This window comes from Macaca mulatta, chromosome 12, assembly GCF_049350105.2.
Source record: "Macaca mulatta isolate MMU2019108-1 chromosome 12, T2T-MMU8v2.0, whole genome shotgun sequence".
Taxonomy (NCBI): domain Eukaryota; kingdom Metazoa; phylum Chordata; class Mammalia; order Primates; family Cercopithecidae; genus Macaca; species Macaca mulatta.
The window spans coordinates 137,072,959-137,100,869 of NC_133417.1; the positions used below are offsets into that span (position 1 = coordinate 137,072,959).

The 27,911-nt window shown below is 47.0% G+C and overlaps 1 protein-coding gene and 1 pseudogene across 9 annotated transcripts in view; one reads left to right on the forward strand and one right to left on the reverse strand.

The window, feature by feature from the left end:
- COPS7B (COP9 signalosome subunit 7B) overlaps positions 1-4,156 on the forward strand; it is a 28,097-nt gene extending 23,941 nt beyond the window's left edge. For 8 of the 9 annotated variants that reach the window (XM_077956488.1, XM_015111250.3, XM_001113929.5 and 5 more), the window contains one exon: positions 2,414-4,156. In XM_077956488.1, the coding sequence (XP_077812614.1) occupies positions 2,414-2,546 (133 nt within the window). In that variant the 3' untranslated portion in view covers positions 2,547-4,156. 9 annotated transcript variants of the gene reach the window in all.
- Positions 4,157-5,183: 1,027 nt separating this feature from the next.
- On the reverse strand, positions 5,184-15,121 carry LOC100425513 (guanidinoacetate N-methyltransferase pseudogene; annotated as a pseudogene).
- Positions 15,122-27,911: the final 12,790 nt, after the last annotated feature.

The window sequence follows — 27,911 nt, forward strand, 5'->3', positions numbered from 1 at the left end:
GTCCCAGCTACTTAGGAGGCTGAGGTAGGCAAATTGGTTGAGCCCAGAAGTTTAAGGCCGGCCTGGGCAACATAGCAAGATCCTATTTCTATTAAAAAAAAATGCCTTAAAGTAAAACAAATAATATCTCTTTTATCAGAGAAAGAGATAAGCCATTGACTTGCTCCAGATCATTCACTCACCACCTTGCCAGGTGACTCACTGAATAAGATACACCAAAGCAGCAGTGAGCCGCTGGGAGGGCGAGATGCCTCAGATTCTGGGTTCCCAGATGGTGTTTTCTTGTCTGGCAGGACACTGGATAAACCCAGAGATGACTCCCCTCTCTGTTTATTTTATATATATATTTATTTCTAGGCACTGGGTCTTGCTGTGTTACCCAGGCTGGAGTACAGTGGTGTAATCATAGCTCACTGCAGCCTCAAACTCCTGGATGTAAGTGATCCTCCTGCCTCAGCCTGCTGAATAGTTAGGACTATAAGCGTGTGCCACCACACCAGGCTAATTGTTTTTGTCTTTAATTTCTTTTTGTTGTTGTTGAGATAAGGTCTCACTTGAATGTCACCTAGGCTGGAGTGCAGTGGTGCAGACATGGCTCACTGTGGCCTCTACCTCCTGGGCTTAAGCGATCCTCCTGCCTCAGCCACTTGAGTAGCTGGGACTACAGGTGCATGCCACCATACCTAGCTAATTATATATGTGTGTGTGTATGTGTGTGTGTGTGTGTGTGTGTGTGTATATATATATATATATTTTTTTTTAAGGTTCCCACTATGTTGCCCAGGCTGGTCTTGAACACCTGCTCTTGAGCAATCCTCTTTGCTCAGCCTCCCAAAGTGCTAGGATTATAGGTGTGAGCCACCATGCCCAGCCTGCCCTCTGTAATGACTGTTCCAGCCCACAGTCCTCTGTCACTCTCTCTTCAGAAAGGCTACAGTGTTGATTGAGGTTACAGAAGTTTGGGGCATGGCTCTTCCCCCCGTCTCCAAATAGTGACAACAGAAAATAATTTATGATCTAGTTAAGGTGGATTCTGTAGATGATGGCTCTCCTCCAGGAACCCAATTTTTGTCTCACTCTCATAGCATTGTTTTGTCTTTCCATTTGGGCTGTCTCTTACTCTCAAGCTCATGAGATATTCTGACTGTTCAGAAGTTTTGACCCTGACAGCTCCTTTTCACTGTGTGGAAAACTGGCTGGGTGTGGTGGCTCATGCCTGTAATCCCAGCACTTTGGGAGGCTGAGGTAGGAGGGTCAGTTGACCCTGGGAGTTTGAGAACAGCCTGGACAACATGGTGAAACCTTGTCTCTACAAATAATTTTTTAAAAATTAGCCAGGCATGGTGGCAAGCACCTGTGGTCCAAGCTGCTCAGGAGGCTGAGGTGGGAGGATCACTTAAGCAGGGCAGTTGAGGCTACAGTGAGCTGTGATTGCGCCACCATACTCCATCCAGAACAACGGTGTAAGACTCTGTCTCCAAAAAAAAAAAAAAAAAAAAGACTAAAACAGCTATTACTTATTTGACTGCACAGTTCTTCCCTACCACCACCATCCTCTTCCTGCTGTTTCTTCCTCTCAACGAACTGAGGAGCAAAGGTTTGGAGCAGCCACCTTTCAGCAGGCAATATAGCAGTACTGATTCAAATGTAAAATGTAAATCCACTTTGATCTGGAAAGCTCACTTCTAGGAGTATCTTCCATAGATGTTCACAGAAGTATGCAAACGTAAACATAGAGGGCTGTTCAGAGTAGCACTGAAACCCAAACTAGGAACCAATTCAAAAAACCGGAGAACCCTCCCAGTAGAATAGGATTCACATGTCACAGAGGATATCTGTTCTGACGTGGAAAAATGTTCAAGAGCTGCTTAAGTATTTCCAGTCTGTACTTCGTTAAGTGAAAGATACGTATACTGCACACAGTAGTGTCATAGCATTTTGCTAGTACTTTTATTACATTTTCTTCATTTCTCGCTTAGTTGGCTGAAGTTCATCCTCTACTGGTTTATTCAAGAAGGGTTCATGGAGCTGTATTCCCAAAGTTTTTATGAAACTATTTGTGGTTTTATACATGAATAACAGCGGAGTGCAGAATTCTTGGGTCTCTCTTTCTTTTTCTGAGGACATTTTAATCATGACTTTGTTTCACTGTTGGTATTGTGCCTCTTTGCTAAATGGTCCCCTTCCATTTGTTTCAACCAGGAGAGCATTAGTCCCACTTTTTTGCTTGATTCATTTCCACAGATCTGCTGTGAGTAGCCCAGGCTTGTTTCTCCTCATCTGGATTTCTGAAGAGAATTTCAGGTTTTCTTGTAGAGGATTTTAGCTTCCTGTCTGAAGTGAAGACATAGTGAGAACAAGTTTTGGTGAGCACATACAGGCTGAGCACTCCAATTCTCTGTCTCCCCACCAGGTTACCAACATCAAGAAGACACTCAAAGCCACCGCATCCTCCTCGGCTCAGGAGATGGAGCAGCAGCTGGCTGAACGGGAGTGTCCGCCTCACGCTGAGCAGAGGCAGCCCACCAAGAAGATGTCCAAAGTGAAAGGTCTGGTCTCCAGCCGCCACTAGGGCCGGCTGGGGCAGCTGGCACTCACCAGGCCTGGGTCAGGTGGGGAGGGGACACCAAGGGCCCATTTCCTCCCCTCTCTACCTACAGTGAGTTCCAGACCTGCCCGTCCCCTCACCAGCGCCTCCCCACCCTGTTGGTACTGTTCCAGAAAAACTGTTAACTCCCCCTCACCCACTCCCTCCTTCCCCAGTTGTTCCCTTCAGACTCAGGGGCTCCACCGATGCCATCCCAACAGGGTCAGACACTGCCCAGCTTCCCTCCAGGAGGTTCTTGTCTCTGTGTAAGGGCTTGTGTCCCTCCCAGTTTTTCTTTTGCTCCATGTCATTTTGTCAGGCTGGTTATAAGCTGGAGGCAGCTTTAACCAGCCCCCAGGGATGATTGTGAAGGAGGCCCCTCCCCTTGTGAGGAGGGGGCGCTCCTCTCCAGCCCCTCGTACCACAGTCCTCACGATGGTGCAGCGATCTCTAGCCAGGCGTCAATATGCGCTGCTTTCCGTCTCTTGCCTCATCCTTTTTTGGCAGCTCCAGTTCAGGCCGTGGAGGGACGTGATGCTGGGCTATGTTTACTAAACCCACGGGTTTTCAGCCTCTTAAGCCCAGCTCCGATCTCCAATTAGTTGGGAGCGCTGGGTTGACTAACCTCTGGTATCTGAGCACAGACAGAGGGTGCTGTGGGTCTGCTGGGTGGCAGAAATGGTTCCTTCCAGCGTGGCGTTCTCTTCTGGCCGCTCCTCCTGCTGCCTCTGACTACTCAGCCTTGTTTTCGGTGTGTAGGCCCCAGCTGCCCACTGGAACTGCTGGCTAATGCTTGCTCTCCCGAGATCTTTAACTCCTCCTGGCTGCACCTGGGTAGGGATGGTGGCACCGATGCCCCTCTGTCTGCTGAAGGACCTGTTGCTGCTTCTGTCTTTTCACCCCTCCTTGGCTGATGACCCAGAGCCCTCTGATGATGGCATTCTCCTGGCAAGAGAAAAGGACTTAACTAGACTTCTGAACTTGAACAGTTTCAGGTTATATTTTAATTTTTTTTTTGTACAGGTTCTGATTCTAATACATTTCAACATGGTTTTGTCCCTCCTCGTGTCAATATTTGTTATAGACTAATCGCCGGGGATTTTTCACATGGTTGGAGGGTGGCGTGTGCGTGCGTGCGTGTGTGTGTGTGTGTGTGTGTGTAAGGGGAGGTGGAGATCCTGGACTGAAATTAAAGTTCATTGAGGAAAAAGCACATTTTACAACAAACAAATAAAGTGTAGATTTAATGTATGTGACTGGGGTTTGGGGTGCATAAGATCTTGAAGGGCTGGGATTAGGGTGGTTCAGGAAAATGTGATACTGTTTCCCCATGTTTAGCCATGGTCAAACAATGGATTTCTCCTTTTTCTAAAATGTCCAGCAACTGCCTACTGTTGATCAAATGTTGAAGTATTCTTGTTTCCTTTTTAAGCCAATCCATGTGCCCATATAACATTATGCCCAAGTGGAGAGTTCACTTTAATTTCCAAAATATGTTTCATGAAACCTCCTGTCAGATACTCTGTGGAAAAGGGGTTCTGTTATGAAATAAATGTGGCACTTCCTGCATCCCATGTCCTCACTGGAAATTCATTACTCAGGTGTCCAAGCATTCCTTGGTGAAGAAGCCTGTACCCATACCGATTTCACCACCAAATCCTTTTGGGTGATATCTAGGTGGAACAAATCTTAGGAAAATTTTGGGGTAAGTATATTTCCTAAAAAGCCTAAGAGCGCTGGGTGCAGTGACTCATGCCCATAATCCCAGCACTTTGGGAAGCTGAGGTGGGAGGATCGTTTGAGCCCGAGAATTTGTGGCCAGCCCACACAACATAGTGAGATCCCGTCTCTGCTACAGATAAAAACCCTAAGAAAAAGATAAAAACCCTAAGAGAAACGAAACACCTTTCAACCTTAAAGGTTTTCCCAGCTATTCTTTCTAGACTTCAAACAGGCACAGTCACTCTCAGCAAGTTTTCTTTCATCCTTGTTTTTCCCACTGGCAAGTAGACTAGGAGACATGGTTTGACTTGTATGAAGTCTGTGGCCATTCCTTATTTGATTGCCCCAAGGCCCTAAGGGTCCTCTCCATGATTCAGCTTCCTTAAAAATAATGATGGCAACAATAGTAACTTGTCTCTAAAGTGCTTTACAAAGTATGTTTGCATACAATAAGTCATTCAGTCCCTTCCACCCAAACAGTCTTCTGAGGTGGGTAAGGGCAACCATCCTCGCTTTGCATATGAGAAGACAGTCCCAAAGATTTGAAGTGTCCCGGTGGTAAGTGGCAAAATGAGAACTCTTAGATCTCGTGACTTGCACATCCTGTCATCTGCTCTGTTACATTCTCATCTACAGTCTGCTATCCACACTTGACCCTTGCTACCCCTCTACCTGCTGCTGTTCCTCTGAGAGTTCATCTTGCCCTTATTTTGAGGGAGGGAGGGGCAAGACCAGTGTTAGTGTTGATTTTGCTCTCAAGGACCCTGGCAGGGAAGCAGCAGTGTTCCCATTGTAGAGGCCAGAAAAGCTGCACAGTGACACAGCCAGGATCAGTCATGGAGCCGTGACAGGCCAGAGCCGGGGCTCCCAGCCACTAAGGAGGGGTGGCAGAGGGTTGTTTGGCCAGGTCTGGGTGGTCTGAAGGCTTGGTGACCAGGGACAACATAATCATATGCAGGACCAATGCCATCACTGCCCTGAGAATGTTCTTCCCCCGGAAGTCTGCCTCCAATAGCACAGACACCTGCTTCTCGGATGGTGGTGACATCTGAGTACTTGGACTTCATCAGCTGCCCCTAGGAGGTGAGGTAGCAGTAGGTGAGGACAATACCCCTTTCAGCTTCAGCAGGTGAAAAGTGTGGTTCTCGATGAAGTTGAGCTGGTGTGTGTGCCAGGTCTCCTTCTACAGTGGGTACACGTCATACAGGATCCCATCAAAGCGACCACCTGGCAGGGTGAGTGCCACCTCCTTCCACAGGACTTTCAAGGGGATGACCTTGTGTGTCTGCTGCTCGGCCCAGTCTTGGAGCCACTGGAAGATGCTGTCATTGTACTCCATGATCCAGTGTTCCTGGTTGGAGACCTCCTGCACCTTCCATGTTCTTGTGGCCATGCCGAAGCCAACATCTAGGACTCGGCCCCCTTTGGAGGTGGTGAAGGCAGTGATGGAGGTTGTAGTGGGGGCGCTCTTGCTGCAGATAGAGCCCCAACTTGGAACCTGACATGCCAGGGCCCAGTCCCTGCAGCCATCTCGCTTTTCACACACCTCATTTCTACTTGCCAAACCTACCCAGCCACTTAATAAGGAAGCAGAGAGTATAGGATAGAGACCTCCAGAAATTGTGGGAATAGTGGCCCAGCCAGATATTCATTGCTCCGCTGGGACTCTGGTGGGAGGCTTGGCCTTCAAGCTCTGCAGTTTCCTGTCTGGCATCCTGGCAGCTGGGCTCAGGTCTAAAATGTGCAGAAGTGTTTTATACATAACTAGAACATTCCAAAGAGATGTCCTCATCAACAGTGAGACATCTTAGGGAAGGAGACACCACAGTATTAAAGAGAATTACCTCGATGGCAGTGCCTGTGGGCTTGCTTAAGCCACATTCTTTACCTCTGAACTTTCTGCCTCCTCCAACCCTTTTTGCTCTTTCTGTTCAGATGAGAGGCGTTATGGTTCCTATTTGGGTAACATTAGGGAGGTGGTCAAAGCCCCCAGGACAGCCCGTTCCTGTGGTCCTAATCCAAGATGGTCATCATTGATAGTAAGATTCTCTTCTCCCCACTTCAGTCACAGGAAATGGGGTGGCGACCAAACAAGCTCAAGTGATAAACTGCTGGTGATATGTGTACATGTTTGTTGTTTTCTCCACCTCTGAGGTGCTGGGTTGCCTGAAACCAAAGTGTTTTGGTTTGTGTACTAAAGTTGTTTTTCTGGCAGACTGAGACTTCACTGTTTTAAAAATGTGGCAATTGGTTGACTTTTGGTGGTCCCGAAGGACCTATCACACTACCCGTGGTATCTGAGTTTCAAGTCTAGCATGGCTTGAGTAGTCTGTGATTGTACCTGTTTCTTCCTGGATTCTGCACATAGCCAGGAGCATCTCACTGCTTCATTCCATGTTTCTTGCAGTTATGCTTGGGATATGCAGATGGAAACGCATATTTTATTGTAAATTTCATTTTATATCTAGCTTATATTACCCTTAGAGCATTCAGTGGGTCTTTTAAACTTATGTCTGTTAAGTAGATTGTCTGTGACTTGTCGGGCAGTAAAGGTAGATGCTAAGCAAGTATTTATTATCAAAAGGAAGTGTTGAGTTAGTATTAAGGGTGAGAACTGCTCTTCGTGGTTAAGGATGAAACCAACAAGGAAAGAAGTGATGGGGATGCAGAGACAGGCGGCAGCCCAGCTCTTCTTGGGGTTGTTTATGCCATCCTTGCATTGGTCTGCGACTTTACCTCAGCAGACACCGCTGTGGGCTGCTCTAATGACTTCTCTTTCCTCCTTGAACAACTTCTGGAGAAGTTTCAGAGCTGCGGAGTGGTGCCGCTACACATTCATCATCTAACCTGACCTGGGTCCTCAGCTGTAGGGCCATCTGTCTCGAGTCAGCTGTCACTGTTAAAAGTTTCATCATTTTCTCTGGTTTGACTTGCTGAAAAAAAAAAAACAAAACGTAACAAAAACATTTAAAAAGTTTCACTATTTTCTTAAAATAGTTTGCCATATCATACCCTCTCATGTTCACTGGATGACTATCCTTTCTTCCTGGTGAAAGCAGAAACCCTCAGTTTGTCATCTTCCACCTACAGACTCATCTGCATCTGTCCTTACCTCCTCGGGGAGAAAAAGACGTCTGTCCTTCCATGTGAGTATCAGTCATTCCCCTGTGCCATTTCGTTTTCTGTTTTTCAGTCTACCCTTTTCTCCCCAAAGTTTTCACTTATGTGTCTTTAGCCTCTCCTCTAATGGATGTAGGTGATGAATAATTTCACACTTAAAGGGACCCTCCCTGAACCTTATGTCCCTTTCCAGCCACTGCCTTTTTCATCTTTAATGACCATGCTTCTTGAGAATTGTCTACCCTTTCTGTCCCTCTCTTCTCCTTCACTGACATGTGACGTCTACTGCTACCCAGCCGCTGATCATTTTCTTGTCAAGGGGACCATTAATCTCCAACTTGCTATCCTTAGTTTTTATCTGGCTTGATCTTTGTGTTACACTTGGCACTGTTGGGCCCACTTCTTTAAGTGTTCTCTTAGTTTTCATGGCTCCAGTCTCTCTGGATTTTCCTGTCTTCCTTGGCCTATTTTAAAATTTCTTCAGGGGCATCTCTTCCTTTGGAGTCAGAGGTGTTTCTACGGTTCCGTTGTGACCTTCTCATTTTACTTTTATAGATCTCCAGAAGTTATATGATTCACTGCCATGGTTTCACTTTCATTTATAATGCCCAAATCTCTACCTCTGGCTTATTCTGCCAACATGAATAGTCAGCAGCCACCTGGACATTTCTGCTTGCCATCTCCCAGGTCCACTCCTGTAGTCAGTAATCGGTGCCCACCATTCACCAAGTATATTAGTTTGCTAAGTCTACCATAACAAGATGCCACAGACTAGGCCAAAGCAACAGAAATTTCTTTTCTCACAGTTCTAGAGGCTTGAAGTCTAAGATCACAGTGTCAGGAGGTTTGATTTCTCCTGAGGCCTCTCTCCTTGGCTCGCAGATGGCTGTCTTGCTGTGTCCTCACATGGCCTTTTCTCTCTCTCTCTCTTTTTTTTTTTTTTTGTGAGACGGGGTCTTGCTCTGTCACCCAGGCTGGAGTGCAGTGGCACAATGACAGCTCACTGCCCCTTCAACCTCCTGGGCTCAAGCGATTCCTTCCAGCTCAGCCTCTCAAGTAGCTGGGACTACAGGTGCATGCCATCATGCCTGGCTAATTTTTTGTATTTTTGGTAGAGATGGGGTTTCACCATGTTGCCCAGGCTGGTTTGGAACTCCTGAGCTCAAGCAATCTGCCTGCCTTGGCCTCCCAAAGTGCTGGGATTATAGGCATGAGCCACTGCACCAGGCCAGGCCTCTTCACTCTGCACACATCCGTCTGGTGTCTCTTCGGCTTATAAGGACATTGGTCCTATTGGATTAGGGCCCCACCCTTAGGACCTCATTTAACCTGAATTGCCTCTTTAAAGGCCCTGTCACTAAATACAGTCACATTGGGGGTTAGGACTTGAACAGTGAGTTTTGGGAGAGAGACAGTTCAGTTCATAACAGCCATTTTTCTGAGCAAGAACTGGGGTTTCATCCTTAACTCCTCTGTCGTGTATCTGATTCACCACATCTTGACCATTCTACAGGCATACCTTGGAGATACTGTGGATTTGGTTCCAGACCACTGCAATAAAGCAAATAGTGTTGTAAAGTAAGTCACATGAAGTTTTTGATTTCCCAGTGCATATAAAAGCTGTGTTTATACTGTAGCCTATTAAGTACCCAATAGCATTATATATATAAAAAAAGTACGTACGTTAACTGAAAATGCTTTACTGCTAAAAAATGCTAACGAACGAGCCTTCAGCATGTCATAATCTTTTTGCTGGTGGAGGATCTTGCCTCAATGTTGATATCTGCTGACCAGTCAGGGTGGTGGTTGCTGAAGACAAGGATGACTGAGGCAATTTCTCAAAATAAGATAGTGATGAAGTTTGCCACATTAATTGACTCTTCCTTTCACAAAAGATTTCTCTGTAGCATGTAATGCTGTTTGATGCATTTTACCCACAGTAGAACTTATTTCAAAATTGGAGTCTTCTCAAACCCTGCTGCTGCTTTATCAACTAAGTTTGTATAATATTCTAAATCCTTTGCTGTCATTTCAACAGTGTTCACAGCATCTTCACCAGGAGTAGATCCCATCTTAAGAAACTACTTTTTTTTTTTTTTTGAGATGGAGTTTTGCTCTTGTCACCCAGGCTGAGGTGCAGTGGCACCATCTCGGTTCACTGCAACCTCTGCCTCCTAGGTTTCAGCGATTCTCCTGCCTCAGCCTCCCAAGTAGCCTGGATTACAGGCACCCACTACCATGCCTGACTAATTTTTGTATTTTTAGTAGAGAGGGGGTTTCACCCTGTTGGCCAGGGTGGTCTCAAACTCTTGACCTCAAGTGATCCGCACATCTCGGTCTCCCAAAGTACTAGGAGTACAGGCACGAGCCACTGCGACAGGCCAGAAACCACTTTCTTTGCTCATCCATAAGAAGCACTCCTCATCTGCTAAAATTTTGTCATGAGATTACAGTAATTCAATCACATCTTCAGGCTCCACTTCTAGTTCTCTTGCTGTTTCCACCATATCTGCGTTTACTACTTCCACTAAAGTCTTGAACCGTTCGAAGTTATCCATGAGAGTTGAAATCAGTTTCCTTCAAACTCCTGTTAATGTTTATTTTTGTTGTTATTGTTGTTGTTGAGACAGAGTCTCGCTCTGTCGCCCAGGCTGGAGTGTAGTGGCCGGATCTCAGCTCACTGCAAGCTCTGCCTCCCGGGTTTATGCCATTCTCCTGTCTCAGCCTCCCAAGTAGCTGGGACTACAGGCGCCCACCACCTCGCCCGGCTAGTTTTTTGTATTTTTTTTTTTTTTTTAGTAGAGACGGGGTTTCACTGTGTTAGCCAGGATGGTCTCGATCTCCTGACCTCGTGATCCACCCGTCTCGGCCTCCCAAAGTGCTGGGATTACAGGCTTGAGCCACCGTGTCCGGCCCAATGTTTATATTTTTATCTCCTTCTGTGAATCAAGAATGTTTCTAATGACATCTAGAATGGTGAATCCTTTCCAGAAGGCTGTTCAGTTTACTTTGTGCAGATTAATCAGAGGAATTACTATGGCAACGGTAGCCTTTGAAATATATTTCTTAATAATAAGACTTGAAAGTCCAAATTACTCCTTAACCCATGGGCTGCAGAATGGGTGTTGTATTAGCAGGCATAAAGACATTAATCTGGCCAGGCATGGTTTGGTTCACACCTGTAATCCTAGCACTTTGGGAGGCTGAGGTGGGTGGATTGCTTGAGCTCAGGAGTTGTAGACCAGCCTGGGCAAGATGGTGAAACCCTGTCTCTACTAAAACAAAAAATTAGCCAGGCATGGTGGTGCGCATCTGTAGTCCGAACTACTTGGGAGGCTGAGGCACGAGAATCACTTGAACCCAGGAAGTGGAGGTTGCAGTGAGCTGAGATCACGCCACTGCACTCCAGCCTGGGGGGACAGAGTGAGACTGTCTGAATAAATAAATAAATAAAACATTAATCTCTTTGTACATCTCCATCAGAGCTCTTGGATGACCAGATGCATTGTCAGTGACCAGTAATATTTTGAAAGGAATCTTTTTCTGAGCAGTAGTTCTCAACAGCAGTCTTAAAATATTCCGTAAAGCATGCTATAAACAGATGTGCTGTCATTCAGGCTTTGTTGTTTCATTCACAGAGCACAGGCAGGGGAGATTTAGTGTAATTCTTAGGAGCCCTAGGATGTTCAGAATGATGAATGAGCATTGGCCTCAACTTAAAGTCACCAGCTGCATTAACTCCTAACAAGAGAATCAGCCTGTCCTTTGAAGCTTTGAAGCCAAGTGTTGACTTCTCTCTAGCGATGAAAGCCCTAAGTGGCATTGTCTTCTAGTAGAAGGCTGTTTCATCTCCATTGAAAGTCTGTTGTTTATGTTGCAGAGATCGCTTCTTTCCTTAAACCCCGTGAACTAAACCTCTACTAGTCTCGGACTTTTCTTCTGTAGCTTCCTCACCTCTCTCAGCCTTCAGTAGAATAAAAGAGAGTTAAGGTCTTGCCCTAGATTAGGCTTTGGCTTAAGGGAGTGTTGCGGGTAGTTTAATCTTCTATCCAGACCCACTGAAACGTTCTCCATATCAGCAATAAGACTGTTTTGCTCTCTTACTCATGTGTTCACTGGAGTAGTCTTCTAATTAACTTCAGGAACTTTTATATTCACAACTTGGCTAACTGATGCAAGAGGCCTAGCTTTCGCCTGTCTCGGCTTTCAGCATGGCTTCCTCACTAAGCAGATAATCATTCTAGTTTCTGATTTGAAGTGAGAGTTGTGCGACTCTTCCTTTTGCTTGAACATGTAGAAGCATTGCAGGCCTAGTTTCAATATTCAGTGGCCTAGTTTCAATATTGTGTCCCAGGGAATAGAGAGGCCCAAGGAGAGGGAGAGAGATGGAACAGCTGGTTGGTGGAACAGTCAGAACAAACATACATTTATTGATTAAATTTGCAGTCGTATGTGGGGTGGTTCAGGCATCCCAAAGCAATTACTGTAGTAACATCAAAGATCATGGTCACCATAACAGATATAATGAAAAAGTTTAAAATATTGCAAGAATTACCAGAATGTGACACAGACATGAAGTGAGCACATGCTGTTGGGAAAATGGTGCTGACAGACTCGCTTGACTAAGGGTTGCCACAAACCTTCAATTTGTAGAGTGCAGTATCTGCAAAAGGCAATAAAGTGATGCACAATAAAACAAGCTGTGTATGTATTTTATTATTGTTTGAACCCATCCTTTTTCCATCTCCTCTGCCACCTCAAGCATTTGACAATTTATTCATTCAGTACACTTTTTATTTTTATTTATCTTTTGAGACAGGATCTCGCTCTGTTGCCCAGGCTGGAGTGCAATGGTGGGATCATAGCTCGCTGCAGCCCCTCGACCTTCCAGGCTCAAGCAGTCCTCCTACCTCAGCCTCCCAAGAAGCTAAGAATACAGGCACACATCACCAAACCCAGCTAATTTTTAATTAAATTTTTTTTGAGACAGAATTTCGCTTTTGTTGCCTAGGCTAGAGTGCAGTGGTGCAATCTCCGCTCACGGCAACCTCTGCCTCCCGGATTCCAGCAATTATCCTGCCTCAGCCTCCTGAGTAGCTGGGATTACAGGCATGCACCACCACTCCCGGCTAATTTTGTATTTTTATTAGAGACGGGGTTTCTCCATGTTGGTCAGGGTGGTCTTGAACTCTCAACCCCAGGTGATCTGCCCGCCTCTGCCTCCCAAAGTGCTGGGATTACAGGCATGAGCCACCATGCCCGGCGCTAATTTTTTACTTTTTGCAGGGATGGGGTCAAACTCCTGGATTCAAGTGATCCACCTCTGCCTCCCAAAGTGTTGGGATTACAGGCGTGAGCCACTGTGCCTGGCCCAGTATACTCTTTGCATGCACATTATATGCTAGGGATGCAGCCAAAGAAGTTTAAAAAATATACAGCTTAAGAAAGTTTAAGAAAAGTAGGTTGAGTGGGGTGGCTCACGCCTGTAATCCCAGAACTTTGTGAGGCTGAGGCAGGCGGATCAGTGGAGGCTAGGAGTTCGAGACCAGACTTGGGATCCCTGAGCTGACTTGTGAGAAGTCCAGTTGGGCTGGGGAGGAGAGATGCCCAAGGAATCTTCACAGTACAGGTGCCAAGTGGGAGTGAGCGGGCCTGCAGGCGACTCCAGCCCCAGCCATAGAGGATGATGTCAAACACAACAGAGAAGAACCCTGCCCAGCCACCCCTCCGCTAGATTGCAGATTGTTTAGGAAAATAAACGCTGCTACTGATTTATGCTACACGTTTTGGAGTAGTTTATCACACTGCATGAGATAACTAGAATTGATATCAATAAGAATGGTGCTACCTCTTTAATACCATCATGTGGATGTGTCAATTTGTACAGCCATTCTCCTAACCCTGAGAAAAGTATCTCAATTCACATAAACGTTACCACATGTGTAACCCAGTTGTCAGCCTGCTGTTTTGAGGGTTATTACCTTCCTCTGGCATAGTTGGGAGGGCAGAGCCTTGTTTCACGTCCACTGCTGGTCAGCTCTGCACTGCAGCTCCTCAGCAGTGTCCTGGACCCTCCAGGCCCCAGCTCACTCCCCTCCTACTGGGCACTCCTTGGAACTGCTGGACCACTGTCTTCTTCGGTGCAGTACTCTTCACCCTGGGTCAGCCTCTTCCCTGACCTGGGTTAAAGTCTGATTACTCTCTAGAGTAGTAGCTAGCTTTTCTTTCTTTCTTTCTTTTTTTTTTTTTTTGAAACGGGCTCTTGCTCTTGCCCAGGCTGGAGTGTAGTGGCACGATCTTGGCTCACTGCAACTTCCACTGCAACCTCCGCCTCCTGGATTCAAGCGAGTCTCCTGCTTCAGTCTCCTGAGTAGCTGGGATTACAGGTGCCTGTCACCACACCTAGCTGATTTTTGTATTTTTAGCAGAGACTACTCTGTTGGCCAGGCTGGTCTTGAACTCCTGATCTCAAGTGATCTGCCTGCCTCAGCCTCCCAAAGTGCTGGGATTACAGGTGTGAGCCATCATGCCCGGCCTAGAACAGTAGCTTTCAACCAGGGACGGTTTTGCCGCGGGGACCTTTGGCAATATTTGGAGACTTTTTTATTGGTAATTTTTATTGAGATAATTGTAGATTCATATGCAGTAGTAAGAAATAACACAGAGGGATCCCTTGTATACTTTGTTCAGTTTCTCTTAATGGTAACATTTTGCAAAACTAGCATATGACAACAAGGATACTGGTTTATTTGTGTATGTGTGCATGTGTGTTAAGTTCTGTGCAATCTTACCACCTGCACAGGTTTGTGCTTCCGCCACAGTCAAGATACTGAACATTCCCATCACCACAAGGCTCCCTCTTGTTGCTCTTTAATAGCTACAGCCACTTCTCTCCTGCCCTCACCCCCTCCATAATCCTGGCAACCACGAAACAGTTGTCCATTTCTGTGACTTTTTCATTCCACCATTATGATATAAATAGAATTATATGGCTGGGCGCGGTGGCTCAAGCCTGTAATCCCAGCACTTTGGGAGGCCGAGGTGGGCGGATCACGAGGTCAGGAGATTGAGACCATCCTGGCCAACACGGTGAAACCCTGTCTCTACTAAAAATACAAAAAAATTAGCCGGGTGTGGTGGCGGGTGCCTGTAGTCCCAGCTACTCGGGAGGCTGAGGCAGGAGAATGGCGTGAACCCGGGAGGCGGAGCTTGCAGTGAGCAGAGATGGTGCCACTGCATTACAGCCTGGGGGACAGAGCAAGACTCCATCTCAAAAAATTAAAAAAAAAAAAAAATAGAATTATACAACATGTCACCTTTGGGAATTGTCTTTTTTCTCTCAGCATAATTCCCTGGAGATTCATCCAGGTTGTGTGTATCAGTAGTTCACTCCTTTTCGTTGCCGAGTAGTAGTCCACAGTATGGATGTACCACAGTGTGTTTAACCATTCACCTGTTAAAGGACATCTGGATGGTTTCCAGTTTAAGGCTATTAATAAAGCTGCAATAAACATGTGTGTAGGTTTTGGTGTGAACACAGTCTTCATTTCTCTGAGAGAATTGCCCAGGCGAGCAATTGCTGGGTCGTATGGTAGTTGTATGTTTAGTTTTGTAAGAACTGCCAACTTTTCCAGAGTGACCGTCATCTTACATTTCCATCAGCTGTGTAGGAATGATCCCGTTTCTCCACATCTTGCCGGCATTGGGTGTTATCACTGTTTTGTATTTTAGCCATTTGATAGGTGTGTAGTCTTCAGCCATACCACCTTGAACATATCACATCTCGTCTGATAGGTGTGTACCTATCACAAAACCTCATTAAAGTTTTAATGTGCATTTCCCTAGTAGCTAATGATGTTGAATATCTTATGTCCCTATTTGTCATCTCTTTGGTGAAATAATCGTCTTTGGTCAAATAACTCTTTATGTCTTTTGTTCATTTTCTAATTGGATTGTTTATTTACTGTTGAGTTTTGAGAGTTCTTTATATATTCTGGGTACTATTCCTTTATCACATCTGGAGACATACTTGTTTATCACCATGGGGTGGGTGGGAAGAGGTCTGCTACTGGCACCTAGTGGGTAGAGGCCAGGAATGCTGCTAAACATCCTACAGTGTACAGGCCAGCCACCACATCAGAGAATAATCTTCTCCAAAATAGAAATAGTGCCCAGGGTGAGAAACCTTGCTCTAGAAACCCTACAGTGTACAGGCTCTGGAAACCCTGCTCTAGAAACCCTACAGTGTACAGGCCAGCTGCCACATCAGAGAATAATCTGCTCCAAAATAGAAATAGTGTCCAGGGTGAGAAACCCTACTGTAGATTGACATCCTGAGGGGACCCAGGCTGGAGGGCTCTCCGCACACTACATCTTCTCAGACGTCCTTCTACCTGGGTGAGGTGCAGAGCCCCTTTATTACTCTCAGCTGTTGTAATATTGTGACACAGTAAGAAATATATATTTAGTCTTCATCCCCAGTTCCTGGCATACAGTTCCTAAAACCTTTGGGCTTTCCTGAATAATAGCAGTGAAAGGAGCATCTTTTGTATTCATTATAAGCCCCTTGCTAACATACCTGAGTTGATGCTAATAAAGTGGCTCTTCAATCACCTCTGGATGGTGATTGGCCACCAGAGCAATCAACTATGTGATTAGGAACTTTCAGCTTTCCTGCCTCCAGGGAGGGGAGAGGGGCCGGGAATTGAGTTAATCATTGGCCAGAGGTTTAATCAATCATGTCTGTGTAATGGAATGAACCTCCATAAAACCCCCAACTGATGGGATTCAGAAAGCTTCTGAATTGGTGAGTACATTCACATGCTGGGAAGGTGGGCACCCCAGCTCCACGGAGACAAAAGCTGCTGTTTAGGGACCCCTGCACTCTTCTCTCTGTGTACCTCTTCATCTGGCTGTTCATTTATATCCTTTATAATATCCTACAGGTGTGGTGGTGCACACCTGTAGTCCCAGCTACTTGCTGGGTGGGAGGCTCGGGTGGGAGGATCGCTGGAGCCCAGGACTTCAAGGCTGCAGTGAACTATGATCATGCCACTTCACACCAGCTTGGGCAACAGAGCAAGACCCTGTCACTAAAAGAAAAAAAAAATCCTTTCTAGTAAACTGGTAATAGTAAAGTGTTTCTCTGAGCTCACAGATGAGCTGTTATGGCAAATTTTCAAACCTAATGAGGGGGATATGGAAGCCCCCAATTTGTAGCTAGGTCAGATGTGGAAGTGTGGATAACGTGGGGATGCACTACTTAAAATTGACATCTGAAGTTGGGTCAATTTTGTAGGGCTGAGCCCTTAACCTGTAGGAGCTGTGTTAACTCCAGGTAGTTAGTGTCAGCATTGAATTAAGTTGTAAGACACCCAGTTGGGATTTCCACCAAGAACTGGAAAATTGTTATGGCATAGAAAATCCACACATTTGGGTCAGAAGTATTGTGAGTGGAGAAAGTTTTTTCTTTTAACTGTATACACACTCCCACACTAGCAGCTAACATTGAATGCCTTTTCTGTTTAGGGCATCACGCTTCACACTTGACATGGATCACTTCCTTCAGTTCTCACAGTAACCCTTGGAAACATGTATCATTCTGTCTTTTACGATGAGGAAACTGAAGGTCAGAGATGACATGATTTTTCCAAGGTGACACAGCTAGAAAGTGGTCTCTGCTCTCACCTGATCTGCAGCACTGCCTCCCTAAAATTGTTACTGAAACACCGGGGGTTCGGGTGAGGTCTGCTGCTTGCGGCACAGAAAGCCAGGGACTGAGAGGATGAGTATTGCCAAGGAAGAAGGCTTTGTTTATTTGGGTGCTGCAGCAGAGGAGATGGGAGATCAGTCTCAAACCCATCTCCCTGACTAACTAAACTTAGGGGTTTACATAGTAGAGAAGAAATGTAACAATGTATTGGAAAATAGGACCTAGGGAGGAGTAAGGAAACAAAATCGGGGGTCTGGCATCTCATTGTCTGGATGCCATGATCTGGTGAGTTTCACTTCTTTGATGCTTTTTGAGAGGTCTACTGGTCCTTTCCTAAGGAAGGAACTCAGAGAAAACAAATGTAAGTTTCAAGCTTTAAGACCAGAAGGGCCCATTTCTATGTTTATCCAAAAGAACTCTCTATGGCAGCAGTCCCCAACGTTTTTGCCACCATGGACTGTTGGAAAACAATTTTTCCACAGATGGGGTGGGAGGTGATGATTTGGGATGAAACTATTCCATCAGATCATCAGGCATTAGATTCTCATAAGGAGCACACAACCTCACATGCACAGTTTGACAATAGAGTTCGTACTCCTATGAGAGTCAAATGCACCACTGATCTGACAGCAGGTGGAGCTCAGGCAGTAATGGTCACTTACCCTCCCTCCGCTCACCTTTTGTGCGGCCCAGTTTCTTTCTTTCTTTCTTTTTTTCTGAGACAGAGTCTCGCTCTGTCACCCAGGCTGGAGTGCAGTGGCACGATCTCAGCTCACTGCAACCTCTGCCTCCCGGGTTCAAGCGATTCTTCTGCCTCAGCCTCCTGAGTAGCTAGGATTAAAGGCGTGTGCCACCATGCCCAGCTAATTTTTGTATTTTTAGTAGAGACAGGGTTTCACAGTGTTGGCCAGGCTGATCTCAAACTCCTGACCTTAAGTGATGCACCCGCCTCAGCCTTCCAAAGTGCTGGGATTATAGGCATGAGCCACTGGTCCGGCAGTGCGGCCCAGTTTCTAAAGGTCACAGACCACTACCCGTCCACAGCCTGGGGGTTTGGGACCCCTGTCTATGCGACTGTTAGGTTGGTTTCAAGATCTGTTACTAAAGAAAAATACTCCCCTAAACCCAACAGAGTTCCAGGATGGATGGCAACTGCCATTGTTATGTAGAGCAGCAAATCACTCACTCACCCTCTTGCCTCAAGACCATGCCTAAAGCCCATAGGCTCATTCATTCATTCATTCAATAAGTATTGTGTGCCTACAATGTCAGGCACTGTTCTAAACACCGTGAACAAAACAGATGCCATCTCTGACTTTGTAGAGCTTTTGTTTGAGTGGGGAGATAGAAAAACAGAAGAGTAAAATGGTTGAAAACTGGCCCCATTGCTAGGAGTGTGGAGGGGAGCGGGGAAAGGGTTTGAAGCAAGTCAGCTTCTGGCTACACACAGGTCTGCATTGTCTTAGATTTTGAAATGGCTGCTTGGTTGGCTTCTGGGAGCAGAACGGGGATACCTTGCCTGAGAAGATGGCAGTATGAAGATTTCATTCTCTGATTGCAATGGTCTGGTAACCTCTTTAGGAAAAGTTTCTAAAAATGGAATGTTTGAAAGTCAAACTAATTAGAATTTTTAAGGCTGTTGGTACACAGAACCAAACTACTCTTCCAAAAGGCCTAGACAACTTACATTACCCTCAGCTGTGCAAGCCAGAGCTTCCACAATGGGGTATCAGGACCCCAATGGGTTCCAGGTGCCAAGAGCGTTGTTCCTTTTTGCTCCAGGGCCATAGAAACTGGCTCATATTGACCCCATGGTACCCTGCTGGGTGTTCATTCTCTGTGTGCCCTATTGTGACAGGTCATGTGTCCCCAGCCCAGGACAGCACTAGACGTTGTCATTCTTTTCTGTCTCATCAGTCTGATTTAGGGGGAATAGCATTTCCTTGGTGTTTTAGTTTGCAATTTTTAAATTACTGATGAAGGTAATTATTTTTAATGTGCTGATTATCCCATTACATTTCTTCTTTTGTGGCTTTCTTGTTCTTGCCCTTACTCATTTTTCCACTAGGGCCAATGGCTTTTGTGTGTGTGTGTGTGTGTGTGCGATCTCGGCTCACTGCAACCTCCGCCTCCCAGGTTCAAGCGATCCTCCTGCCTCAGCCTCCCAGTAGCTGGGATTACAGGTGCCTGCTACTACACCCGACTCATTTTTGTATTTTTAGTAGGGATGGGGTTTCACCATGTTGGCCAGGCTAGTCTCAAACTCCTGACCTCAAGTGATCCGCCCACCTTGGCCTCCCAAAGTGTTGGGATTACAGGTGTGAGCCATTGTGTGAGCCTGGCTTCAGTGGCTTTTTAATACTGATTTCCCTTCCTTTTCCTTCCTTCTCCTCTCCTTCTCCTCTCCTTCCCCTCTCCTTCCCCTCTCCTTCCCCTGTCCTTCCCCTCTCCTTCCCCTGTCCTTCCCCTGTCCTTCCCCTGTCCTCTCCTCTCCTTTTGAGACAGTCTGGACTGCAGTGGCACAATCTTAGCTCACTGCAACCTCTTCCTCCCCGGTTCAAGCAATTCTCCTGCCCCAGCCTCCCAAGTAGCTGGGATTACAGGCGCCCGCCACCACGCCCGGCTAATTTTTGGTATTTTTAATAGCGATGGGGTTTCACCATGTTGGCCAGGCTAGTCTCCAGCTCCTGACATCAGGTGATCCACCTGCCTTGGTCTTCCAAAGTGCTGGGATTACAGGCTTGAACCACCGCGCCCGGCCTAATACTGATTTCTAAGTACTATCCTGAGATGACCAGCAGGTGGCAGCAGTACATTAGCGTGCTGAAGGAATGACGCTGGAACCTTAGGCTTCGTGGTATGTTCTGGGCAAAGGCAGAGCCTGGGCCCTGGGGCACTGGCATCAGTGGACTCAGGAGGAATTTAGAACACAGACAAGGTGGTTAGTTTTCTCTCCAAATTGGAGTTAGTTGTCTGAAAGTCTATGGTGTGGACTAGGAATAAGAAGATGACTTGGGGCCAGGCGCAGTGGCTCATGCCTGTAATCCCAGCACTTTGGGAGGCCAAGGTGGACAGATCACCTGAGGTCAGGAGTTCGAGACCAGCCTGGCCAACATAGTGAAACCCCATCTGTATTAAAAATATAAAAATCAGCTGAGTGTGGTGGTGTGCGCCTGTAATCTCAGCCACTCAGGATGCTGAGGCAGGATAATCGCTTGAACCCGGGAGGCAGAGGTTGCAGTGAGCCGAGATTGTGCCACTGCACTCCAGCCTGGGCAACGGAGCAAGACTCCATCTCAAAAAAAAAAAAAAAAAAAAAAAAAGACTTGGGAAAGTCAAGACTGGTGGTCCCAGTGCATGGAGGAAGTCTGACTGAGGGGAGACCTCCGAGAGTGCTTAGATACAGGGCACCACACGAGTCCCAGGCTATTGCCAGAGCATGATGAGAGGGTGTGTGTGTGTATGTGTATGTGCGCGTGCGTGCAAATGTCCGTCCGCCAGAGCATGGTGAGTGTGAGTGTGTGTGTGTGTGTGCAAACGCCCACCCCCCCAGAACACAGAGTGTGTGTGTGCATGCACAAATGTCTACCCCGCCCTCCAGAAAAGCAGCTGAATCATCTTTCCTGTATGCCACGCTCTCTCTTAGAGCTGTCTAGTTCTCCATCTTACTGGGGACCTGAGGCAGCTGAATAAAAAGGGCATGGGTGGTGATGCAGGAATGTGGACTATGGTGGGCAAAGGGCCTGAGAATGCAGCCCCGGGCCTCCTTTCACCCTAGGAAGCCAGAGGAACCTTGGGGAGTTCTGAAGTCCCTGGGGTCAGATGCAGAATTGTGCATGCACTTATATAGCTTATTTTAAAAACTACTAATTTTGAAATAATTATAGATTCACAAGAAGTTGTAAAAATAGTAGCAAGGCTCTGTGTGCCTTTTGACCAGTTCCCCCCAATGGTAACATCTACATTACTTAAGTACAATAGGTAAACCAGGAAATTGACATTGGTATGATCCAGGCCTTATTTGAACTTAGAGAGTTTTACACACACTATGTGTGTGTGTGTGCATATAGTTCTATGCAGTTTTATCACATGTATAGATTTGTGTAACTCCCACAACAATCAAGATACAGAACTGTTCCATCACCCCAAAGATCCCTCATGCTACCCTTTTATATTAATATTTACACCCACCCTTGCCTCCCCACCCTGTCCCTGCCCCTAGCAATCACTAATCTCTTCTCTGTCCTTATTATCTTGTCATTTCAAGAATGTTATATATATATATATATATATATTTTTTTTTTTTTTTTGAGATAGGGTCTCACTCTGTTGCCCAGGCTGAAGTGCAGTGGCGTGATCTCGGCTCACTGCAACCTCCACCTCCCAGGCTAGAGTGATCCTCCCACATCAGCCTCCCAAGTAGCTAGGACCATAGGTGTGCACCACCACGCCCAACTAATTTTAAAAATTTTTTATAGAGATGGGGTTTCACCATGTTGGCCAGGCTGGATCTCAAATTCCTGAGCTCAAGTGATCTGCCTGTCTCAGCCTCCCAAAATGCTGGGATTACAAGTATGAGCCACTGCGCCCAGACCTGTATGGTTTTGTTTGTTTGTTTGTTTTTTGTTTTTGAAATGGAGTTTTGCTCTTGTTGCCCTGACTAGAGTGCAATGGCACGATCTCAGCTCACCGCAACCTCCACTGCCTCCCAGGTTCCATTCTCCTGCCTCAGCCTCCCAAGTAGCTGGGATTACAAGTGTGTGCCACCACGCACAGCTAATTTTTGTATTTTTATTAGAGATGGGGTTTCACCACGTTGGCCAGGTAGGTCTTGAACTCCTGACCTCCAGTGATCTGCCCGCCTCGGCCTCCCAAAGTGCTGAGATTACAGGCGTGAGCCACCACGCCCGGCCCTATATGTATTTTTACAAGGGATCCACAGCCCACATCATATTCTCAAAGGCATCCACAGTAAAGTGCTGAGATTTCAGGAGCGTGGCGTGAATTCTACAAGAAGCTGAACAGCAGCAGATCCTATTCTCTTGCCAAGCAGTGCCAGGTGTTCTCTGGGTGTAAGGAAATCATAATCAGCCTCTGTTGAATGATTACTATGTGTCAGGCACCAATGGCTCAAAGATGTTAAGTAACCTGCCCGAGGCCACACGGCAGCAAGTGGCAGAGCAGGAGTGAACCTGGTTCTCTTTGCGCCCCTCTGCTTTCACGGGAGTGATGAAATGGGAGATGCGTCTGCATGGAAGGTCTTGGCTGGTCACAGAAACCCAGGCAGGTCCAGAAACCAGTCCTTGAGCCAGCAGGAGGTTTGGGAGCTGCAGATGTGACTAGGCGAGCACCAGACCTTTGGGTGCTTCTGGCAAGGGAGCTTGCTGGCCAGGATGGCTGAGCCATGGCTTGCCAGAGGGTGGCCTGCTGGTGTCCTGGTGGCACCAACTTCCTGTAAATGCTAAGTGGCTTCCCAAGTCATGACCGTACTTGGTGGTCCAGTAAGTATGTGTGTGTGGGGAAAGCAGATGGAATTATCATGGGAAGGTAGTAGAGTTGGCCGACAGTGGTAGATGGTTGGCACTGGACATTTTTTGGCTACTAATCAGTGGTGGATGTCTCACTAAATTTGGTCAAAGTTCTGCACATGAGTTGGGGCACTTTTTGGAGAAAGCCAGGCCGATCTCCCTTAGTCCCTGTCACCACTTCCTGCCTCCACCTCGTGCCTTTTGGTTGTCCTCTCCTCTCCTGTATAACCAGGTGGCATGAGCCTTAGGGTACTTCACTTCCTCTCCCCAAAAGAAAGGCCTGGGGCTGGAGTTGGGGACCAGCGCTGTGGTGTGCACTGGGATGGTTTTTCTTTCTGTCTGCCTGTTATCTGGGCTCCTCTCTTGTTGAGGTGGGAAAAATGGGTCTCTTCCCAGGTTTCCTGTTGGAGTCTGTGTGGCCATTCATGGCCGTAGGCTCTGAGGCCCACATCTCCTTTTTCTATCATTACCCCATTTTCCTCTGCAGGGATTACCTCTCTTCCATCTATATATTCTTGCAGGGGGTAATTCCAGCTGCAAAAGCCTGAAAACTTAGGAGCCAGACCCATCTCGGCCCACCCCATGGGGCAGGGAGGCCACAGAGCTGTCATCTCGACAGCTCTTGTGGGGCTTAGACCTAATGCAGAGCCACCACCTTGGTGGCCATGTGTCCCTGGACTTAGGCTGTGGCCCAGGCTTCCCCACCCTAGCCCAGGATACACTCATTTCTTGCTCAATTTCAAGCCATCAATTCTGGGAGTCCCCAGGATCCTCCCAATCTTCCTCTTGCTTAAGTTGGCCAGCATTGGGTCTTTTACCAGTGACCAAAGCACCCCAACTTTAGACACAGTGGAATGCAGACTCGGCCTCATTTGGGTCCCCTCCCTGTGGCCTGCCACATTCAGCAATGAGAGCCCTCCTGGGGGCCCTGCCCAGCTCCCCATGATGTGGAGTAAAGACTGTGATGGGAAGAGAAATCTTCATTTTATCCCACTGTATCTCCTCTGTACAAACTTCCTTTTTCTAATTTTTTTTTGAGACAGGGTCTTGCTCTGTTGCCCAGACTGGAGTGCAGTGGTATGATAATGGCTCACTGTAACCCCAAACTCCTGGGCTCAAGTGATCTGCTCTGTTGCCTAGGCTGGAATGCAGTGGTGTGATCATGGCTCATTGTAACCCTGAACTCCTGGGCTCAAGTGATCCTCCTGCCTCAGCCTCCTGAGTAGCTAGGACTGTGTGCACCACAAGGCCTGGATATGTTTATAAGACAGGGAAGAGACAGGGTCTCACTGTGTTGCCTAGGCTGGTTTCAAACTCCTTGCCTAAGTGGCCCTCCACCTCACCCTTCCAAAGTGCGGGGATTATAGGTGTGAGCCACCATACCTGGCTGACACAGACTTCCTTAGGGGACTTTTTAGGAAGGTCATGGCTAGGAGAAAAGTTTGCTTACTCTGGGTTGGCTGGACAGATGCTGTCTTGGAAAGTAGGGTGGTAGAATGGTCAAGAGCAGTTCAAATCTGGGCTCTACCATTTATGTGCCACATGACCTTGGACAAATTACTTCACCTCTCTGAACGTCAGCTCACATATCTGTTAAATGGGCATAATAATAGTACTGCAGGATGTAAGGATTCATTGTAAAGATTAAGATGATGAATGAAAGTACTTTAGCATGTGTCTTAGTTTGCTAGGGCTGCCATAACAAAGCACGCAGGTCCCTGAGGGGCGTCACTTCACTGTATGTCACTGCGTTACAATGTCGATGAGGGGGAGAAACCTCCATTCCTCCCCTGTCTGCATGGGTTTTCTCTGGGTTTCCACTTTCCTCCCACACCTCAAAAGCTGTGAATGGGCGTGTCTATATGGCCCCGGTCTGAGTGAGTGTGAGTGTGTGTGAATGGCCCTGAAATGGGATGGCATCCTGTCCAGGGCTAGTTCCTGCCCTGTGTCCTCAGCTGCTGGGAGCTGCAGCCACCTGAGACCTTGAACAAGAATCAGCAGGTTGGAGGGTGAAAGGATGAATGAATGCAACTGATTGTGAAATAAAAATTAATAAAATCGTCCGGGTACAGTGGCTGACACCTGTAATCCCAGCACTTTGGGAGGCTGAGGTGGGTGGATCACTTGAGGCCAGGAATTTGAGGCCAGCCTGGCCAACATGGTGAAACCTTGTCTCTATAATAAAAACAATAATTACCTGGGTGTAGTGGTGTGTGTCTGTAATCCCAGCTACTTGGGAGGCTGAGGCAGGAGAATCGCTTGAACCCAGGAGGTGGAGATTGCGGTGCGCCTAGATCATGCCACTGCACTCCAGTCTGGGCAACAGAGCGCGACTCCGTCTCAAGAAAACAATTAATAAAATCTGCAATAATCATAGAGATGCACTGCCATAGCAGATGCGGTAGGAAAGGGCCCATTGAGCTCACGGTGTACAGGATTGTTTGTTTCTGAACTACATGGTGATAGGAGGTGCTCCTTCCAATGTTTGCTTTGCAGACATTTATTCCTTGATTTAACCCCCATGACTGGGACCACCATCACTCACTGACTAACCAGAAACGGGAAAATTGTCTTACTTGTTTTCATTAATTTTTCTTAAAGATATGTGTGGCTCACATTTATTTTATTTTATTTTTTGGGACAGAGTTTCGCTCCTGTCGCCCAGGCTGGAGTGCAATGGTACAGTCTCGGCTCACTGCAACCTCTGCTTCCTGGGTTCAAGCAATTCTCCTGCCTCAGCCTCCTGAGTATCTCGGATTACAGGTGCACACCACCACGCCCAGCTAATTTTTTTTTTTTTTTTTTTGAGACAGAGTCTCGCTCTGTTGCCCAGGCTGGAGTGCAGTGGTGCGATCTCGGCTCACTGCAAGCTCCGCCTCCCGGGTTCACACCATTCTCCTGCCTCAGCCTCCTGAGTAACCGGGACTACAGGCGCCCGCCACCACGCCCGGCTAATTTGTTTTATGTATTTTTAGTGGAGATGGGGTTTCACCATGTTAGCCAGGATGATCTCGATCTCCTGACCTCATGATCCGCCTGCCTCGGCCTCCCAAAGTGCTGGGATTACAGACGTGAGCCATGCCCAGCTAATTTTCTTTTGTCTTTTTCTTTTCTTCTTTCTTTCTTTATTTATTTTTTGAGACAGAGTCTTGCTCTGTAGCCCAGGCTGGAGTGCCGTGGCGTGATCTTGGCTCACTGCAACCTCCACCTCCCAGGTTCAAGCGGTTCTCCTGCCTCAGCCTCCTGAGTAACTGGGACTACAGGTGCATGCCACCACTCCTAATTTTTTTTTTTTTTTTTTTCCTGAGACAGAGTCTCGCTCTGTCGCCCTGGCTGGAGTGCAGTGTCAAGATCTCAGCTCACTGCAAACTCCGCCTCCCGGGTTCACGCCATTCTTCTGCCTCAGCCTCCCGAGTAGCTGGGACTACAGGCGCCTGCCACCACGCTCAGCTAATACTTTGTATTTTTAGTAAAGATGGGGTTTCATCTTGTTAGCCAGGATGGTCTCGATCTCCTGACCTCATTACACGCCCACCTTGGTCTCCCAAAGTGCTGGGATTAAAGGCATGAGCCACCGTGCCCGGCCCTCCTGGCTAATTTTTGTAGTTTTAGTAGAGACAATGTTTCACCATGTTGACCAGGCTGATCTTGAACTCCTGACCTCAGGTGGTCTGTCCTCCTCGGCCTCCCAAAGTGCTAGGATTACAGGTGTGAGCCATCACACTGGGCATAATGTTGTATTTTTAGTAGAGATGGGGTTTCACCATGTTGGTCAAGCTGGTCTCGAACTCCTGACCTCAGGTGATCCACACGCCTTTGGCCTCCCAAAGTGCTGGAATTACAGGTGTGAGCCAAGGCACCCAGCCTATCTCTGTTTTTAATATTAGAAGTGCCTGGGGTCTTTATTTTGAAGTTTGGTGATGCTTTTGTGACCAGAAATATGCTGTAGGAACTTAATTCTTGTTTGTATCAGTTAGCCTGTGGTAAAATTGGTTTCGTTATAAGTTGTTTCACTTGAAGTCACAGTTTATAAGACCCACTGACGATAAATGAGGACTTACTGTACCACCAAATGGATGGCTTAAAATAACCTTACCGTCTCACAGTTCTGGAGATTAGAAGTCAAAAATCAGGGTGTTGTGAGGGTCAGTTCCTTGTGAGAGCTGGAGGGAAGGATCTGTTGGAGGCCTCTTGCTGGCCTGTGGATGGCTGTCTTTATGCTCACATGGTTTTCCCCCTGTATCTTCATTTCGTCTTTCCTCTGTGTCCAGATTGTCCCCTTTTATAAGGACCCCATCAGACTGGATTAGGGCCCACCCTAATGACCCCACTTTTACTTGATCACCTGTGTAAGGACTCTATCTCCAAATAAGGTTACATTCTGAGGTAGGGGGGTTAGGAGGGGGACACAATTTGACCATATCAGCATAGTACATAGCACATACTAAGTACTAAATAAATGCTAGCTGCTATTATTCTAATAATGGTACCGCAATCCATGGTTACTTACAGTGAACACCCCTGGAAGTCAGGTGACCCTGGTATCCTGGCTGAAGATCAGGCAGCCCTGTGGGTTCCGTATCTGATTACACTGGTCTAAGGGGGTGGGCAGCAGACGAGTGGATTTGCACATGAAGGCCTTGAATTGAGTGTGCTGAAACTGGGACTTGACCTAGAACTCGTGATCAGACCTGATGGAGTGGGGGCCAGGCACCAGAGCTGAAGCCATGTGTGGCCTGGAACCATCTTCATTAGCTTTTGTCCAGGAAAAATATGGCTCTGCAGATCTGCTGGGGGAGATCTGAGTTTCAGGGTTCCTATCTCCCAAGGGAGCCAGAGTCAGGGTCTGTGGTCTCCCCATAGTTCTGGGACCTATCCTGGAGATCTTCTTGCATCTCAGGACATCATTGTCTTATTCAAAACACTTTTTTTTTTTTTTTTTTTTTGAGACAGATTTTCACTCTTGTTGCCCAGGCTGGAGTGCAATGATGCGATCTCAGCTCACCGCAACCTCCACCAGGTTCAAGTGATTCTCCTGCCTCAGCCTCCCAAGTAGCTGGGATTACAGGCATGTGCCACCACGCCCAGCTAATTTTGTATTTTTAGTAGAGACTGGGTTTCTCCATGTTGGTCAGGCTGGTCCCGAACTCCCGACCTCAGGTTATCTGCCCTCCTCGGCCTCCCAAAGTGCTGGGATTATAGGCATGAGCCACCGCGCCTGGCCTTTTTTTGTGTGTGTGTG